Genomic DNA, 18,723 nt, shown 5'->3' on the forward strand with positions numbered 1-18,723 from the left:
GGGCCTCACTAAGTAGTAGCTGAGGCTGTCTTCGAACCGTGATCCTCCTCTCTCAGCCTCCCAAATGCTGGGATTACAAGCGTGCACCATCATGACCAGCTTGGGAAAAAATATATTTTAATATATGTATACAGCATGTAATGATCAGATCAGGGCAATTAGCATATATATCATCTGAAACATTCATCATTTCTTTGATTTTTTTTTCTTTTTGTGAGAAAGGGCTGGTGTCTATCTGAGCCTCTAGGCCTGAACTAGACATTTCCCAGGTAAGACAAGGGTACCATGGATATCCACAGCCTGACTGAGTAGTTGGTGGGGGCTAAGGAAATTGCTCAGGACTGGGGGAGCTATTTCCTTTCCCCTCTCACCTAGAAAATGCAAACACAGGAAAAGGCAATGGGATTGTTTTGGTGTTAGAAACTCCTCCATGGGGTGCCTCTGCTGAATTTTTTTTCCTGCAGGAGTTCAACCAAAAGATGAGTATCTTTTTTCCTGTCACATGCGTACACACACACACACACACACACACACACACACACACCTCCTTCTCTTTTCCTTGTGGTTCATATTGCTGATTTGGGGCTGATTTTCCCATTTCTATTTCTGTCTCAACACATCCTCTTCCTCCTATTGTCTGCCTTTGTTTTTGGGTTTGGGGTTTTTTTAGGGGCAGAGAGAGTTGAATCGTTCACCCTCTAGTATTATGCCTCTCCACACTCGTTCTTGTAATCCTCTTCCTTTGATCTACCTCTTTTTTCTTCTTAACTTCTAATTAACCTTTTCTTTTCCTCTTTCCTCTATCTGAATTGTGCTAAGCTGTGGATCCTGGGGTTTTGAGGAATGGTCTACAGCAGCAAGACAAAGGTCACGTCAAAAGTGAAGGTGAGAGTTCAGGAAAAGAAGAATTATCCTGTCCCCAAAGAATCCTGCAGAGGAAAGAAGGCTTCTTTTATGTTGCTATTTCTAGGAAGAAAAACAAAGTCACTGAATAAACACCCAACACAGAAGCCTGACGTTAGAGAGCAGAGGCTTTGTCGTGCACGGATATTTTTGCATAATGTAATGATTATTTATTCGCTGAGATATATTTATTCACAGAAATTTATTCACAAATATTTACTGAGAACATACACACCAGGCACTGTTCTTGGAGCCTGAGAGCCCACCAAGTCAAAGTGGCACCAGAGAGCGCAGGTTCTAGTCAAGAAAGCGGACACCAAATCAATACAAATAAAATATAACACGCACTGGGTTTGCTCGCTATGAGGAACAAATGGCATGGAAGAAATTAGGGTGGAGAAGGATTTCAGCTCTACAAGGATGATGAGGGAAGGCTCCACTGTGGGTGTGGGGAGAAGGTGAGTAACCAGGCGAAGCACATCTGGTTGGAGTTTTGTGTGAGAAGGAAGCAGTGAGCATCAAGGCTGCCAAGGCCGTGTCTGCCTGCACTCTGAAAGAAGCCTCGTGTCCGCCAGTGACACTGGAGTGGAGGGGCTTCCAAGAGAGCAGAAGGAAAGGAGACACCGGGTGATAGAGTCCCACTGATGAAAGTCTCACTTTTACTACGCAATCACTTTGGCTTTCATTCTTGCAAGTAGGTTCACTCCAGCACTATTTGTCAATAGACTGGGGAGGTGAACAGGAGTGAGTCAGGAGGCAGCTGCTGGCTGTGAGTTGTGAAAGAGGGGCCATGCCTGTCATCCAGAGAAGCAATCACAATGGTGCAGCCAGAGGAGAGCTGGCAGCATGAGAAGTGGTCAGGAGCGGAGAGGCTGTAGAAGGAGAGGCAGCAGGAGTTTGGGTTGGTAGTAACATATGTATGAGAGAAGGACACTCAAGAATAACCCGTGTGACGATCTGCCATTAGCTGAGACAGGATGAGAGTGCGGATGGGTGTTGCTCCAGGGGGGAGCAAGGACTCTGTGTGGCCACTCTAGGTAGAACAAGTCCACTGGATATTCAGGGAAGATATTGGACACGCAGTGCAAATAAGAATCTACGTTCAAGGGAGCTGCCCAGGATCAGGAGAGAAATGTACTTAGTGAGCCACGCAGTATTGTAGTACAACTTACAATTGCAGACCTTTCCCAGAAAGTTCCACACAAACTCTCTCTCTCATCAGAGTCTCAGAGTGACAGAGGAGGCATGACTGTCTTCCCTTCCTCTGAGATACAGGGGATACAGCCGCATCTGCAGACGCCCAGAGTGTTGGACTTGGAGTGTTGATGGAACTGAGTCTTGGACCCAGGCCTTCAGAAGCCCTTCCTGGCTTTCTATCTATTGTATTTTCTATTTATGCAAAGAAAAGCCTTTTTTAGGGAGAGACACTCATTATGTGGGTGTGCTGTAAGCATTGCTGGTAAGAAGGAGCAGGGTAAAATTTGTGAAGGAAGACAAGACAGAGGCAGAACAAGGCTCCAGACTTTTTTGTGGTACTGGGGATTAGACTCAGTGGGGTTCTACCCTTGAACTATACCCCCAGCCCTATTTTATTTTTTATTTGAAATAAGGACTCATTAAGTTGCTGAGGCTGGCCCCAAACCTGTGATCCTCCAGTCTTGCAAGTACTAAAATTACAAGCGTACATCACAACATCTGGCTAACATTTTTTAAGCCATACTGGAGATTGAACCCAGGGTTCTCGAATATTCTATGCAAATTCTCTACCACTAAGCTACATTCCCAGCCCCAGAAAAATTCTTTGAAAGTGCATGCAGCTGGGCATGGTGGCACATGCCTGTAATTTCAGTACTTGGGAGGCTGAAACAGGAGAACTGCAAGTTCGACAACAACCTCAGCAACTTAGTGAGACTCAGCAACCTAGCAAGACCCTGTTTCCAAACAAAAACTAAAAAAAGCTGAGAGCATAGCTCAGAGGTAGAATGCCTCTGGGCTCAATCCACTGTATGAATGGAAGGAAGGAAGGAAGGAAGGAAGGAAGGAAGGAAGGGAGGGAGGGAGGAAGGAAGGAAGGAAGGGAGGGAGGGGCATGCATGCAGCCAAGCATCTCTACTACTGGGCCTAAGACTAGAGCTCCTCCGCACAGAAGAAGTTTGTTTGTTCCGTTTAGTTGGTTGAGCCTGGGGCCAATAAGGCCAAAATGGTACTTTACAGCCACGGGAATGATGAACTGCTCCTGTAGAAATCTCCCTCAGTACCATACCTGTGAGTTGGTGGTGGCAAGGACACCTAGGCACATCTTCTTGAGCATGAGTCAGGACATGCTTATGGGTGTGGGCAGTCCCATCCTAGACAAGGAAGTTACCTAGATTTGCACACAGAGTATGTATGGTAGAGCTTCCTTAGTTCATCCTTGCAGTAAGGCAAGGTAGACCTGAACATACCAGCACACAAATGACTTATAAATTCACTTATCATCCATTTTCAGAGATTATCCTTGTCATTTGTAAATACCTGAATTTCAGTGGTGACAAGAGGGATGCAGATCGAGAGCCAGATCTAAGATGCAAGAGTCTTAATTAGAGCAAATCAATGGAACCTGTAAAGTGATTGGAATTGATGCACATGGAGGACCTACTGTAGGCCATTTTGAGCTTGATAATTCAGAGATTAAGGTGTCATTTTAACAAAATAAGATGAGAGGAGGAGATATTGCTTTCTGGGTTGTGCAGGTAAGAATTATAGCTTAGTGCTTTCAGTTCAAGGTGCCAGTAAAAAAAATGCAATTGTATATATTTTGCAAGGAATTGGAGTTTGGGACTGAGCTGAGGTTGGGGGTGGGGGTGCTTGATATCTAACAGAAATTTGGGTGTTGTTTGGAGAGATGCCCAGAAGGGCAGAGAGATGATTATCTGGGGACAAACTTGCACCTCAGCCCCATGATCATCCTGAGTGCTTTTCCTGAGTTCTGCAAAGTCAGAAATGTAATTTTAATTTTCATCTAGGCTTGGAGAATCCCATTCACAACAACCAACTCATGAGGTAGGAATTTAATAATCACAGATGATAATGTGTTCCTTGCTTATGAGAGCTATATCTCACAGAAAACCAGTACTGAACTTAATAAAAATATCTTCAATTTTTAAGACTCCAGTTATAAATCAGAAGGCTGCTGGGTGATCCAAGAATTAGAGAAACGTGAATTGGAAAATTTTAATAAAGAATTTCTCCAACATAAGTTAGCTTGTCCTCCTTAGTATATTTTCCCCAGAAATAGCTTAATATAATTTGAAATATCCAAAAGTTAGATTGATTTGAAATCCTTAGTTCTACATTTCCTAAACTAAGGCACTCCAGCCAACTCCTCGGTTTCCTCATTTGTAAGAGAATCGCGGTGTGTGTGTGTGTGTGTGTGTGTGTGTGTGTGTGTGTTGCTGAGGATTGAACTATTGAACTCAGGGGCATTCTACCTCCAAACTACAACTCCCAGCCCAATTTTTTTTTAAACAGGGTCTTGCTAGGTTGATGAGAATCTCATTACTTGCTGAGGCTGCCCATGAACCTACGATACTCCTGTCTCTGGCTCCCAAGTACTGGGATTACAGGCATGTGCCTGGCTAAATGGGGTCTATTTTAACAGCCGCTCTGTCTACATTGAAAGATCACTATGAGGCTAAATAAAGTCATGGATATGAGTACCGTAGGATGCAAAAGTTGGGCATGATATTTACTGATTATGTACTGCCTGTCACTAGACTAAAGCAAAGATCCTGCCTCTACTCAGCAGACTAAAGATAGACTGTTAAACTCAAAATATTTGATTCTTAGTTTTCTAGGCTCCCTGCACATCACCATCTGTCTCATATGGCAAGATTACTTGCTACAATTCATCAAAGTTCAGTTTATTTATATCAGCAATCAGGACTTGAGACTGGAACATCAACAGATGTGGTAAGTGACCTCTAAGATCCCCATTGATCTCCACTTCCTGGTACTCATGGCCTTGTGTGGTCCTCTCCCCTTGAGGGCAGCCTGGATTTAGTGACTCGGGTCTGAAGAACAGAAAGCAGCAGAGCTAATGGGATGTCACTTCCAACTTTAGGTTATGAGAGACTTCAGCTTCCATCTAGGGACTGTAGCTGAGCCTTCTCATGGATCATTCTCCCTGGGAGAAATCAGTCCATCCTGTGAAGGGCCCTATGAGGAGGGAACAAAACCTTCTGACTACCATCTGAGTTATGTGGAGTGGAACCTCTCCCTCTAATACCTCAAAAGGAGTGTACTAGCCAACCACTTGATGTAACCTCATGGAAGAACTTTATACTAGAGGTTCATACCCTTCTATCTCCAAGCAACAAACCCAGCCCTATTTTATTTTTATTTTGAAACAGGGTTTTGATAGGTTGATAAGAATCTCACTGTTTATTAAGACTGTCCTCTAACCTATAATACTCCTGTCTCAGCCTCCCAAGTACTGGGATTACATGCATGTGCCACCACGCCCAGCTTAAAAGTATGTTTTTTTTAAAAAAAGAAAGAATTGGCTGTCAGTCAAAGAATGAGATGTAAGGGTATAGCACAGAGCTAGGCTGTATCCAGATTCCTGGCCCACCGTGAGGTAAGTGTTTATGATCCTGATGTATTTTAAGCTGCTAAATTTTGGAGCTATATGTTACATGGAGCTATATGTTACATGACCAAAAGAAATTTTAAAAAAAAGTACTGCACTGCTGTGCTACTTGTGGAACTACAAAAATGCCTGATAGTGCATGCAATCCTGTTACTTTCCAGTTTCCTCTAATATGATCAGTGATGACAACATCCAATTATATCTAGCCCTTTCTCATGTGAGGCACTGAAGGAGCTCTTCCTTTATCCACATTTTAAATACTACAAAGTGATTAGCATACAAAAACATAGAGACTAAAGACCGACTCATGCACCAGTCTCTTTTCTTTCTAGAACACATATAAATTATCTTTGGAATGAATCTATCCAGGCCCTGTTGCAGTTTACCAAATCCTTGAGATCCCAGATAAAAACTTATGTCATATGGTAAGGATTTTGTCCAAAAATCCTATGACACATAAGCTAACTTTATTTCTATACTTCTTCATAATGATACAAACATGCAGATACACGGCCCTGTATTCACTTCTAATAGTAGTTTGATTCTGTGAGCTAGGAGAGTTCCTATTGCTGTGTCATGGGAATATGAAGTATTGTCCCCTTTTATGTCCCCAAACTTACTTCATTGAAGTCTGATGATACAAACAAAATAGCTGAGTAAACACAGCAGAATGCAGAGTTCAATAAACCAAGTGCTGTGTGCATGTATGTACCACTTGGAACCTCACGCTCTGACATATAATTATAATGTGTCAATTAAAGTATTTTTTTCTTTTTTTTTGGTACTGGGGATTAAACCCAAGGGCATTCTACGTCCAAGCTACACCCCCAGCCCTATTTGATTTTTATTTTGAAACAGGGTCTTGATAGGTTGATGAGAATCTCCACTACTTGTTAAGGCTGTCCTTGAACCTATAATACTCCTGTCTCAGCCTCCCAGGTACTGGGATTACATGCATGTGCCACCATGCCCAGCTTAAAAGTATATTTTTTTAAAAAAAAGAAAGACTTGTCAGTCAGTCAAGGGATGAGACGTAAGCATACAGCACTTTTCTAACATGAATGAGGCCTGGGTTTCATTGCCAGCACTCTATGAGAAAGAGGAAGGAAGGAAGGAAGGAAGGAAGGAAGGAAGGAAGGAAGGAAGGAGAGTGGGAAGAAAATAAATGCCAGTCAATTTAATATATTTTCTTTTCAGGTGACCAGGAACAACTAAGCCATGAAGATAGGGTTCAACCAAACATCCACAGAGGACTTTATCCTCCTGGGCATCTTCTCCCACAGTCCAGCTGATCTTGTCCTTTTCTCCGTGGTCATGATAGTCTTCACAGTGGCCCTCTGTGGAAATGTTCTTCTTATCTTCCTCATCTACATAGATCCTCGACTTCATACGCCCATGTACTTCTTCCTCAGTCAGCTCTCCCTCATGGACCTCATGTTGGTCTGCACCAATGTGCCAAAAATGGCTGTCAACTTCCTGTCTGGGAGGAAGTCCATCTCCTTTGTGGGCTGTGGTACACAAATTGGACTTTTTGTCTCTCTGGTGGGATCAGAGGGGCTGTTGCTTGGACTCATGGCTTATGACCGCTATGTGGCCATTAGCTACCCACTTCGTTATTCTGTCCTCATGAGACAGAGGGTCTGTCTCCAGATTGCTGGGAGCTCCTGGACCTTTGGGATAATAGATGGCTTGATCCAGATGGTGGTAGTAATGACCTTTCCCTATTGCAGCCTCAGGGAAGTGAACCACTTCTTCTGCGAGCTGCTATCTGTATTGAAGCTGGCCTGTGTAGACACATCCCTTTTTGAAAAGGTAATATTTGTTTGCTGTGTCTTTATGTTGCTCTTTCCCTTATCCATCATTGTGGCCTCCTATGCTCGCATCCTGGGGGCAGTGTTCCGTATGCATTCTGCCCAGGCCCGTAAAAAGGCTCTGGCCACCTGCTCCTCCCATCTGACAGCTGTCTCTCTTTTCTATGGGGCAGCCATGTTCATCTACCTCAGGCCAAGGCAGTATCGGACCCCTAGCCACGACAAAGTGGTCTCTATCTTCTACACGGTCCTCACTCCTATGCTCAACCCCCTCATTTATAGCTTGAGGAACCGGGAGGTGATGGGGGCACTGAGGAAGGGGCTGGACCGCTGTAGGACTGGCAGCCAGCTCTGAATACCAGGGCACCGATGCCTGGCTCTGCACCTCCTGGCTGTGTGGAACTCAGATTCTGTGGACCTCAGTTTTATCACTAATAATGAGAGTCATGACACCAATAGGCTTAGGAAGGTCTTTTTATATTTCAACCATTACTCTCTGTTTCTGTTGAAAAACCATCATTTTAGCCGGGCGTGGTGGCACACACTTGTAATCCCAGCATTCGGGAGGCCGAGACTGGAGGGTCGTGGTTCACGGACAGCCTCAGCTACTTAGTGAGACTCTCTGCAACTTAATGAGACCCTGTTTCAAATAAAGAATAAAAAATAGGGCAGGGGATGTATCTCGGAGGTCAAATGCCCCTGGATTCCATCCCCAGACCCACCAAAAAAAAAGAAAAGAAAAGAAAAACCATCATTTTTTTCTTCAGTCTTTTACAGAATGGAGGACTTCATAAAATCAAGCATTGTTCAGAAATAGGGCATTGGGATTTTTATCAGTTATTGTTTAAAGTTGCAATTAATATTATTAACAAATAACCCCTCTGAGGTGAACTTTCTCACTGTTCTTACTAACATATGCTATTTATTCAGAGTTCATTGTATGTCTGGCATCTTGCTGCGTGCCCTATTTGTTTATGTAGATATCACTTGCCTTTATTTATATAATGTCTCACATTAACATAGCCCCCCACTAGTGACTTAGATGAAAAACTTTTAGATGGCAGACAATAAGACTATATAATTATCTTTGGAAAGTTCCATCATCATACCATGAAACTGGAAACTGTATAAAGATTACTTTAAAGAATAAAAATGCAGCTAGGCGTGGTGGCACATGCTTGTAATCTCAGCATTTGGGAGGCTGAGGCAGGAGGATTGCGGTTTGAGGACAGCTTCAGCTGCTACTTAGAGAGGCCCTTTGCAACTCAGTGAGACTTTGTTTCAAAACAAAGAATAAAAAATAGGGCTGAGGGTATAGCTCAGAGGCAGAATGTCTCTGGGTTCCATACCCAGTACCACACACACACACACAAAAAGAGAATAAAAATGCAAAGTCTTTGAGATTCATGAGGAACAGGGTTAAAGACATGTTTATTTGTATAGTAAGTATTTGGCACATAGAAAATATGCTTAAGAATGCTATTCTCTAGCAACATTTTCTACCTTATATCCCTTCAGTTTTTGTCTGTTTTTTTTTTCTTCTCCTTGAGACTGTGTCTTGCTATATCGTCCAGGCTGGCCTCAAATTCCTAGGCTCAAGCATTGATTCCTTAGGTTGTGCCAAATCTATCAAATTAAGTTTAGGATCCAGGATGTTAAGTATTTTTCTAGTAATCCTCATTTTACCCCATCTTTTTGCCTTGTTCAAATTTCAGTTTGGCCCAAACTATCCAGGTCCAGGAACCATTCTGCACTTGAGCAGCTAGGTCAACTCAAATGTGCTCACTGAGCTGTTGCTTTCCCAAAGTGTGATGACAATTGAGATCATTCCAGCACCGGTGTGACTTTGTAGGCATGCAACGCAATAACCACACCACTTAGATATTCCCAATAACAGACACTCACCCTGGGGCTGCATCCTTTGGAGTCACTTTGGAGGGGACCTCTGTCTAACACATGAAGTGACAGGACCCAAGGATACTGGCATTTTAAAGTATAGTGGGAGACACATGTTAGGCAGGAGGTGGGTCGTGATTGTAAGGACCTCAAGATCCAGGCCAGTGAGCCTGGTCAGGATTAGCTAGTGAGGAAGAAACTGGAATAGGGAGGCTGCCAAACGTCTACATGAGGAAGTCCTAATGGGCTGGGGCTTTCCTCTCTCTGCCCAACAGCTCCCACCACATCTGAGTCTCCTAGGTCAGTAGTATGTCTACCTGCCTCCTCAAGACCCACTGTGGTTGTTGTCTGCTGGGGTCCAGCCCTGGCAGGAATCGGGGGTCCACGAGCAGTAGGGTGAGGAGTCGACAGAGTGCAGCGGAGAAACAGCACACAGACTCAATAGAGGATGAAGCTATTCTCTTTACTTTAGGTTTTGGCAAGCATTTTATACTTTCTTTTTTGGCTACATTCTACCCTTACAATTTTTTTCAGAATTAATATATCAGTAAATATACAAAAAACTAATACATCAAGGCAAGGTGGCAGACGGCCAGTTTCTTTTCTTAAGGGAACATTTCTTCTTACAGGCAACCAAGGAAAAGATCAGAAGTTTATTATTAACTACTAATGTGATATCATAACAATATTCTATAATAAACATTAAATTGTCTGATTGATATACATTATTGGTTTTTAGTTAATAGGCACTGCTGAGGAGAGGAACGTTTTATACTTTCCCATGTCCCAAGGCTGTGCCTGGTACCCATCTATTCTGCGGCTGTCCACGTACCCAGTGTACGACCAAGGGCGTAGGGTTACTGGGGGTCAGTAGCCACTCTACCATAGCCTACCTCTGACTACATATGCTGGCCTCCCAGAACTCATGATGGTGGGAACAACTTGTCTTGGCTCTGTTTTAGGTTTTTTTGTTAATATCTGCTTGGGAAATGTCTGGGGAGGATCAATTGCCTTTAAGGCTTGTTCTGATTATAATTGTTTGAGTCTTTATAGAATTTTTTGTTGGCTAAGTCATTAATGACATAAGTTTCAAGTACCTTTTTGGTAACAAGGCCAATTTCAAAAAATCCCCAAATACTGTTCCCCAGAAGGAGATGCTGCGCGCCTGTTCCTGGGAATGTCTGCCGTGCAGCATTCCTGCTAAAATGGGCCTTGCTCAGTTTTAGACTGGGAAGAAGGCGTGGCAGTTGTCAGTGTCCACAGGACTGGAGACTTACCAAAAAGTGACTTAGGTCAGACAATTAAGGGCCTTTCTGTGGAGCAAGCAACTTTGCTCCCAACAGCCCCTGCCTCCAGGACCATTCAGAAAAGTGCTACTGATTTGGTTATTCTGCCTCACAAATGAAGTGGCAGGACCCATGGAAACTGATTTTAAAGTATAGTCCTGCTGGGCGTGGTGGTGCACGCTTGTAATCCCTGCGCTTGGGAGGTGGAGACAGGAGGATCGCGCAGGTTCAAAGCCAGCCTCTCTGGCTTAAGAGACCCTATTTCCAAATTTTTTTTTTAAAGTATAAAATAGGTCTGGGAGTGTAGCCCGGAGGTAGAAGGGCTTCCAGGAACCCCAATACAACCAAAATAATAAATATAGTCCTGAACTGGCACTCAAATGCTACAACCAACCCTTCCTGTGATAGAAAATAAATAACATAAAATGAATAACACCCTTGCCATCTATGGCTTACATTCAGAACCCCATGAGGACAGAACACTGCAGGAAGGAGGTGTGCAGGGGGCTGGCAGTGAACAACGACTTTGGCCATAAGAGTCCCTGAGCACATAAAGGTTTAGAGACTTTGGCCAAGCCCACTAAGTGCAGAGAGTGGGGAGGCCATTCTAAAGGGAAGAGGAAGTGGTCAGGGAATGGCAAGGAGAGAGTTGTGTGGTCAGTAGGCTGAAGTTCCAGTTGTGTGGGAGAGGCATCCAGCTGAAAAGGTGGGTCAGAACCTAGTGGCACCAAAATATGCACAGCCTGGGGCTTCAGAGGAGGAAGAGAGGAGAGGGCATCCAATTCCCCTCCCAAGCTCTGCCTGTGTACATATCCCCTAAGAAATCCCCCTCCATGTGGACTGAGATGCAGACTGGGATGGTCAGTGTCGCAGGGGTGTGTAGTCACATGGGTGAGCTGAAAGATACAAAGCAGACAAGAGAGAAACAGAGAAGAATGGCAGTGCAGTGCCATTCACACATTTCTAATGCCGTGTCGCAGGCAAGCATGCACCTGCTGACATGTCAGAAATGTCAAAAGATGGGAGACATGGAAATGAGTGAGTTATAGGCATAACAAAAAACAAATGAGTGAACTTAATGAAATGCATGCATTTAAAAACCAAAGAAGGGCCTTGCACAAACCAGTCCTAAACACACATGAACTGAGGAGCCTGATTCGCCCTACCCCTGAAGTCCAAAACAGATGTTTTTAATCAGTGCCTGGAGCCAAGAAATCAGGAAGGAAAGAAACTTCCTATGAGACCGGATAAGGAACCGCCTCAACCCCTCATGCTCCCCCAAACTAGAGGACAGAGGAATGTCCGCATCAGCCCTGGTTTCCCCATTTGTGAAAAATGAGAGACGGGGTATTCTGTGGACATTTGATAAAATAACCTGAAGGCCCCTTCCAGTTAACCATGACAACTAACACCAATCTGCACTTTTGATCCCTGAATTCTTGTTGGTGATTGGAGTTGATATCCTGGCAAAAACTACTTTTCTGACCTCCTGCTGTGCCATGCCAAAGCATCTGGAAGGTCAACAAGGTAGGAGGGAAGCAATGCCAGGAAGGGTACTCCAGGGGCCCCATCACCTGTTAAGTGGGCCATCTTCTCCAGCTGTGTTAATGGCAGCACAAAAACTGGGCTTTTTACCTTGGCTTCAACTCACTTTGATGAAGGGAAGGGTATTTCACAGAGATTTAGAAAAGGGAAAAATCTAAATACTAGGAAAGCAGGATGTTTGGAGCCAGTAGGGACCTTTTATAGATCATCTCATTCTCACACTCATGTGATAGATATTAAAATGGGCTCAGAGATGAGAGTGGCTGGATCGTGGTCGTGGAGCAGTCCCCTGATTTCACGTTAACGGCCTGGGTCCCCACATGGTCTCCTAGGCCCAGTTCTGAATCTGAATTCAAGGGAATTTCCTTATAGGCAAAGACTGAGCTAAACTAGACTCCCCTCCTGGATCTGTAACAATAATAGCCCAGATGACATTCCTCTGCCTTTTGGTCCCACTTGCGGGAACCTCCAGAACCTTCCTTTGGCGTTTTGACTCTATGCGACAAGCTGGAGACCTGAAGACTAAAAGACATTGATGGGCTGCATTGTGCCTCACTCTGCAAAAAAAAAAAAAAAAAAAAAAAAAATCATGTGTTGAAGTCCTAACTCTTTGGACCTCAGAATGTGACCCTATATTTGGTGCTATGGCCTTTAAAAGAGGTGATAAAAGCTGGGCGTGGTGGTGTATGCCTGTAATACCAGTACTTGGGAGGCTGAGATGGAAGGATTGCAGGTTCAAAGCCAGCCTCAACAACTTAATGAGGCCCTCCACGACATAATGAATCCCTGTTTCAAAATAAAAAATAAAATAGAACTGGGGTGTAGCTCAGAGGTAGAATGCCTCTGGGTTCAATCCCTAGTATTTAAAAAAATAAAAATAAATAAATAAAAGAGGCGAGCCGGGCGTGGTGGTGCACGCTTGTAATCCCTGCGCTTGGGAGGCAGAGACAGGAGGATCGCACAGGTTTGAAGCCAGCCGCGCACGCGCTGGCTTAGGAGACCCTGTTTCCAAATAAAAATGTAAAAATAGGTCTGGGAGTGTAGCCCGGGGGTAGAAGGGCTTCCAGGAACCCCAGTACCACCAAAAATAAATAAAATAAATAAATAAATAAATAAATAAATAAAAGAGGTGATAAAATTTAAATGAGGTTATCAGACAGCTAACTAAAAGATTAAAACAGAGGGATTGAAATTTAAGGCCAACCTGGGCAACTTGGCAAAATCCTGTCTCAAATTAAGATTTAAAGGGGGGAAGGGGGTATAGCTCAGTGGTAGAGTGCTTGCCTTGCATGCATGAGGCCCTCGAGTTCAATCCCCAATACAAAAAATAATAATAATAATGATACCATCAGAGTAAGCCCTAATCTAATCTGATTTATGTTCTTATAAGAAAAAATTTATACACACAGAGACTTCAAAGATACATGTGTAGAGATGAAAGACCATAGGAGAACACAGCAAGATAGAAGCTACCTGGGAGCCCAGAGAGAAGCCGCAGAAGAAGGCAAACCTATTGAGGCCCTGATCTCTGACATCTAGCCTTCCGAACAAGAGGAAAATGTGTGCTAAGCCACCCAATCAGTGACACCGTGTTGTGGCAGCCCTCTGCAAATGAGATAGATGTTTTCACAGAGGACTCGGCACTCCCAGGTCATTCTGGTTACTTCAGAGTAACCAGAGCCCAGAACTTGCCTCCAGGTCACAGACAAAGTGGGTTGTAGGTTAGCTGGTACCTACACCAGATTTGGGGGTCGAGGTTGGGGATGGCTCAAACCCCATCTGCTCAGAGACTGCCTACTCCAAAAGCCTGTCTGAGTCTCCAGATGGAAGATGTCACCCTTCCCACCACCCTCACCTCCCTCAACACCTTCTCATCTCTCTTTTGGCTCTGCTTCATTCTATGTAGGATACTCTATTTACATTCAGTTAAGTTTGAGACACCAGTGAACACACCAAGCTCTCTCCTCTCCCCAGGCACTGAGAGGGGGTGGCCTCGGTGATGCTCCCCACTAAATAGCACATCCGGTGCAGAAGTGGAGGAGGCAATAGCATCTAGGGCCCAAGAAGGAGCTGCCAAGGAAATGGTACCCACCACCCCACCCACAGAGCAAAGGTACGGCAGAAAGCTCGCACCCTGCAATGTGGACAGCACCGCTGCCGTGTCTCCCTGGAGCTGTTGGTGAAAGGTGCAAGGGACACTTGGCTTTGGGCCAAATGCAAATGCTCTGGGTCCTTTCTCACTGGGAGTAGCAAACGGGCTCATCCAGAGTCATGGGGGGGGGGCACTCCCTCAAATAGACTCGCAACCAGGAAACCCATCAGGCTTCCAAAGGGATGCTTCCTCGCTTCCAGGGGCAGCCCAGGAGCACTCATTAAACGCTCACTAAAAACTTTTCCACTAATGAGCCCTGGAGGGAGGCACAGAGCACAGCACAAGTCAGGAGGGGAGAAACCGCTGCTCCCTCAGCAGGGAAGCCAAGGGGCAGGTTGCAGAGGGGAGCAAGGGATGACGTTAGCTCACTTTGTCCTGGGAGCCTACCTAGGGAACAACTAAAAGAGCTCTAAGAGTACCGGACCTGGGTCACATGCTTTGTATATGCTTTCTTCCTTAATAGAAAAACAGGGGCTAAAGCTGGGCATGGTGGTACATGCTTGTAATCCCAGTACTTGTGAGGCTGAGGCAGGAGGATCACATGTTCAAAGCTAGCCTCAGCAGTTTATTGAGGCTCTCAGCAATTTAGTGAGACTCTGTTTCCAAACAAAATATAAAATAGGTCTGAGGGTATAGCCCGGAGGTAGAAGGCCTCTGGGTTCCATCCCCAGTACCACAAAAGGGGTGGAGGTGAGCTGGGCATGGTGGAGCACGCTTGTAGTCCCAGGCTGAAACCAGAGGATTGCAGTTCTCGGACGACCTCAGCTACTTAGTGAGGCCTCGGCAGTTTAGTGAGACCCTGTTTCAAAATAAAGACTAAAAATAGGGGCAGGGGGTGTGGCCCGGAGGTCAAATGCCCCTGGGTTCCATCCACAGACCCGCAAAAAAAAGGGGTGGGGGGGAGCTAGCTCTTGTTCTAGCCTGGTCAATAGGAAGGAAGGAAGGAAGGAAGGAAGGAAGGAAGGAAGGAAGGAAGGAAGGAAGGAGAGGAATAGAGGTATAGCGCTGTGGTAGAGCACTTATCTAGCATTTTCAAGGCCCTGGGTTCAATCCTTGGCATCACCAAAAGAAATAAAAACTAATCTAGGTGTTAGAAATCAAAATTGTTATAACCTTTGAAGGAAGTAGACGATTGGAAAAGACTACAAAAGAGTTTCAAGACAGTCAGTAATATTCTATGTATTGATCTAGGTGATGGTTATGTTGGTATATATTATACTTCAATAATAAGTATATCAAAGTATCAAGAGAAAAAAAAGCAACTGACCGTGAAATGTGGCATCTGTTTCTTTATTCTCTATTGGGCTGCATTGATCTATGTATGTCTCTTTATACCAATATCCTTTTTTTGTAGTAAATAAGCAGCTCTACCAAGACCAGCCTTGGTCTTCCATTCATCTTGAGTACTATAGCTTAGATAAATTTTTTAAACATATAGTGCTTAAACTTTGTTATTTTTCAAAATTGTTTTGACTAATCTAGATATTTCCTATTTATCTACATCACTTTTAAATAAACTGGTTAATTTCTACCAAAAAAGCCAGCTGAGCTGGGCACGGTGGTGCACACTTGTAATCCCAGTACTTGAGAGGCTGAGACAGGAGAATGGCAGGTTCGTGGCCAGCCTCAGCTACTTCATGAGGACCTCTTCAACTTAGTGAGACCCTGTTTCAAAATAAAGAATGAGCTGGGCTTGGTGGCGCACACTTGTAATCCCAGCATGTGGGAGGGTGAGACCGGAGGATCACAGTTCGCGGATAGCCTTAGCTACTTAGTGAGGCCCTCTGCAAGTCAGTGAGCCCTGGTTTCAAAATAAAGAATAAAAAATAGGGCAGGGGGTGTAGCTCAGAGGTCGAATACCCCTGGGTTCCATCTCCAGACCTGCGAAAATAAATAAATTAATTAATAAATAATAATAATAATAATAAAGAATGAAAACTAGGGCTTGTAGAATGCCCCCGAGTTTCAATCCCTGGTCTCCCTGTCTCTCTGTCTCTCTGTCTGTCTCTCTCTCTCCCCACCCCCCCCACACACACATACAACACATATGTACGTCAGCTGAAATTTTCATAAGGCTTGCCTAGAATATTTAAGCTCCTGGGTTCAATCTTTAGCTCTGCAAAATAAAATTTAAAAATAAATAAGTAAGCCGGGCGTGGTGGCGCACACTTGTAATCCCGGCATTCGGGAGGCTGACACCCGAGGATCACAGTTCACGGACAGCCTCAGCTACTTAGTGAGGCCCTCTGCAACTCAGTGAGACCTGGTTTCAAAATAAAGAGTAAAAAATAAGGCAGGGGATGTAGCTCAGAAGTCAAATGCCCCTGGGTTCCATCCCCAGACCCACGCCAGGCGTGGTGGTGCATGCTTGTAATCCCAGCATTCGGGAGACTGAGACCAGAGGATCGGGGTTCACAAATAGTCTCAGCTACTTAGTGAGGCCCTCTGCAACTCAGTGAGACCCTGTTTCAAAAGAATAAAAAATAGGGAAGGGGGTGTAGCTCAGTGGTCAAATGCCCCTGGGTTCCATTCCCCCCTGGGTTCCATTCTCCAGACCTGCAAAAAAAAAAAAAAAAAGAATAAAAACTAGGGCTGGGAGTGTAGCTCAGAGGTAGAATGTCCCTGGGTTCCATCCCCAGTACTGCCAAAATAATAATAATAATAATAATAATAATAATAATAATAAATAAATAATTCCAGTTCTTGCAAGGCTTAAACAATAGATCACAGATTTGAGACCAGTCTCAGCAACTTAATGAGACCTTCTGCAATTTAGCAAGATCCTATTTAAGAATAAAAGATAAAATAGGCTGGGATGTGGCTTGGAGGTAGAGTAAAGCCCTTGGATTCAATTCCCTGTACCAAATTAATTAATTAATTAATTAATTAATTTAAAAAATCAGAATTCAGGCCAGAAGAAAACTGAACTAGAGAGTGGAGGTGAGAATGTTCGTGAAGTTTTTAGATTTAAAGTTACAGTCCCTCTTTTCTTCCCTGTTGGTCTCCTTTTCTACCTACCTGCCTCAATATAATCATCCCAGTAGACACACACAAAAAGTATGTGGCAAAATCTAATATCTATTCTTTTTATGATTATGTTTTCTTTTTTGTGTGCTTTACCTTTGATTGTTTTTATCTTTTTGTTAGTTTGCTTCATACAAAAGCTTATTTATTTATTTATTTATTTATTGCCATGCTAGGGATCAAATCCAGGCTCTCAGGCACGCTAGGCAAGAACTCCTATTACTGAGCTACATTCCCTACATTCTATTCTTGATTTTAAAAAGAAAAACAAAATGTTAACAAACTAAGAATAAAAGTGAACTTTTTCAGCCTAATTGGTCATTCATGAAACACAGGCTAATAGTGGAAGATTGAAAGATTTCTTCTTTAAATCAGTAATAGGCAGAGATATCCATCCATGAAACCACAATTTAACATTGTACTAAAGGTTCTAGCCAGGGCATTAAGGTGAGAAAAAAATTAAAGTCTTCCAAATTGAAAAGAAAGAAGTAAAAGGGTTGTTTTTCATAATGACATGGTATTTGTGGAGAAAATCTAGTAGCATCTAAAAAAATCTACTGTAACTAATACTTGAGTCTTGCAAAGTTGCAAGATACAAAACCAATATCATAAAATAAATCGTAGGACCGGGTGTGATGGGGCATGCTTGTCATCCCAACATGTGGGAGGCTGAGACAGGAGAATCATGGTTAACAGAGCGCCTCAGCTATTTAGTGAGGCCCTTTGCAAGTGAGTGAGACTGTTTCAAAATAAAATAGGATAAAAAATAGGGCTGGGGGTGTAGCTCAGAGGTAGAATTCCCCTGGGTTCCATTCCCAGTACCACAATCAATCAATCAATAAAATTGTAAAAGCTGGACATAGTGACACATGCTTATAATCCCAGTACTTAAGAGGCTGAGACAGGAGGATCACAGGTTGGCAGCCAGCCTCAGCTACTTAGTGAGGCCCTGTTTCAAAAATAAAGCATAAATAATAGGGCTGGGGATGTAGCTCGGAAATAGAATGACTATGAGTTCAGTCCCCAGTACCACAAAAAATAAAATAAAATAAAAAAGCCGGGCGTGGTGGCGCACGCTTGTAATCCCCGCGCTTGGGAGGCTGAGACAGGAGGATTGCACAGGTTCGAAGCCAGCCTCAGCTATTGAGTGAGGCTCTCAGCAACTTAGTGAGACCCTGTTTCCAAATAAAATATAATATAGGTCTGGGAGTATAGCCCGGAGGTAGAAAGCCTCTGGGTTCCACCCCCAGTACCACCAAAAAAAAAAAAAAAAAAAAAAGGAAAGAAAGAAAGAAAGAAAAGATAAAATAAATTGTATTTCTTTATACTAGTCAAAGAGTCAGAGACAATTAAAAAGTGCTTTGTTAGCCGGGCATGGTGGCGCACCCCACCGTTTGGGGGGCTGAGACAGGAGGATCGTGGTTCATGGACAGCCTCAGCTACTACTTTGTGAGGCCCTTTGCAACTCAGTGAAAC

The 18,723-nt window shown here is 43.8% G+C and overlaps 1 protein-coding gene across 1 annotated transcript; it reads left to right on the forward strand.

The window, feature by feature from the left end:
- Positions 1–6,751: 6,751 nt before the first annotated feature.
- Positions 6,752–7,699, forward strand: LOC308265049 (olfactory receptor 2V2; the record flags this gene model as incomplete). The annotated part of the gene is made up of 1 exon (XM_080698673.1): positions 6,752–7,699. The coding sequence occupies one exon, from the start codon at positions 6,752–6,754 to the stop codon at positions 7,697–7,699; it is 948 nt and encodes a 315-aa protein (XP_080554799.1).
- Between the last annotated feature and the right edge of the window lie 11,024 nt (positions 7,700–18,723).

Source organism: Muscardinus avellanarius, assembly GCF_963383645.1.
Source record: "Muscardinus avellanarius genome assembly, chromosome: 7".
Lineage (NCBI taxonomy): Eukaryota > Metazoa > Chordata > Mammalia > Rodentia > Gliridae > Muscardinus > Muscardinus avellanarius.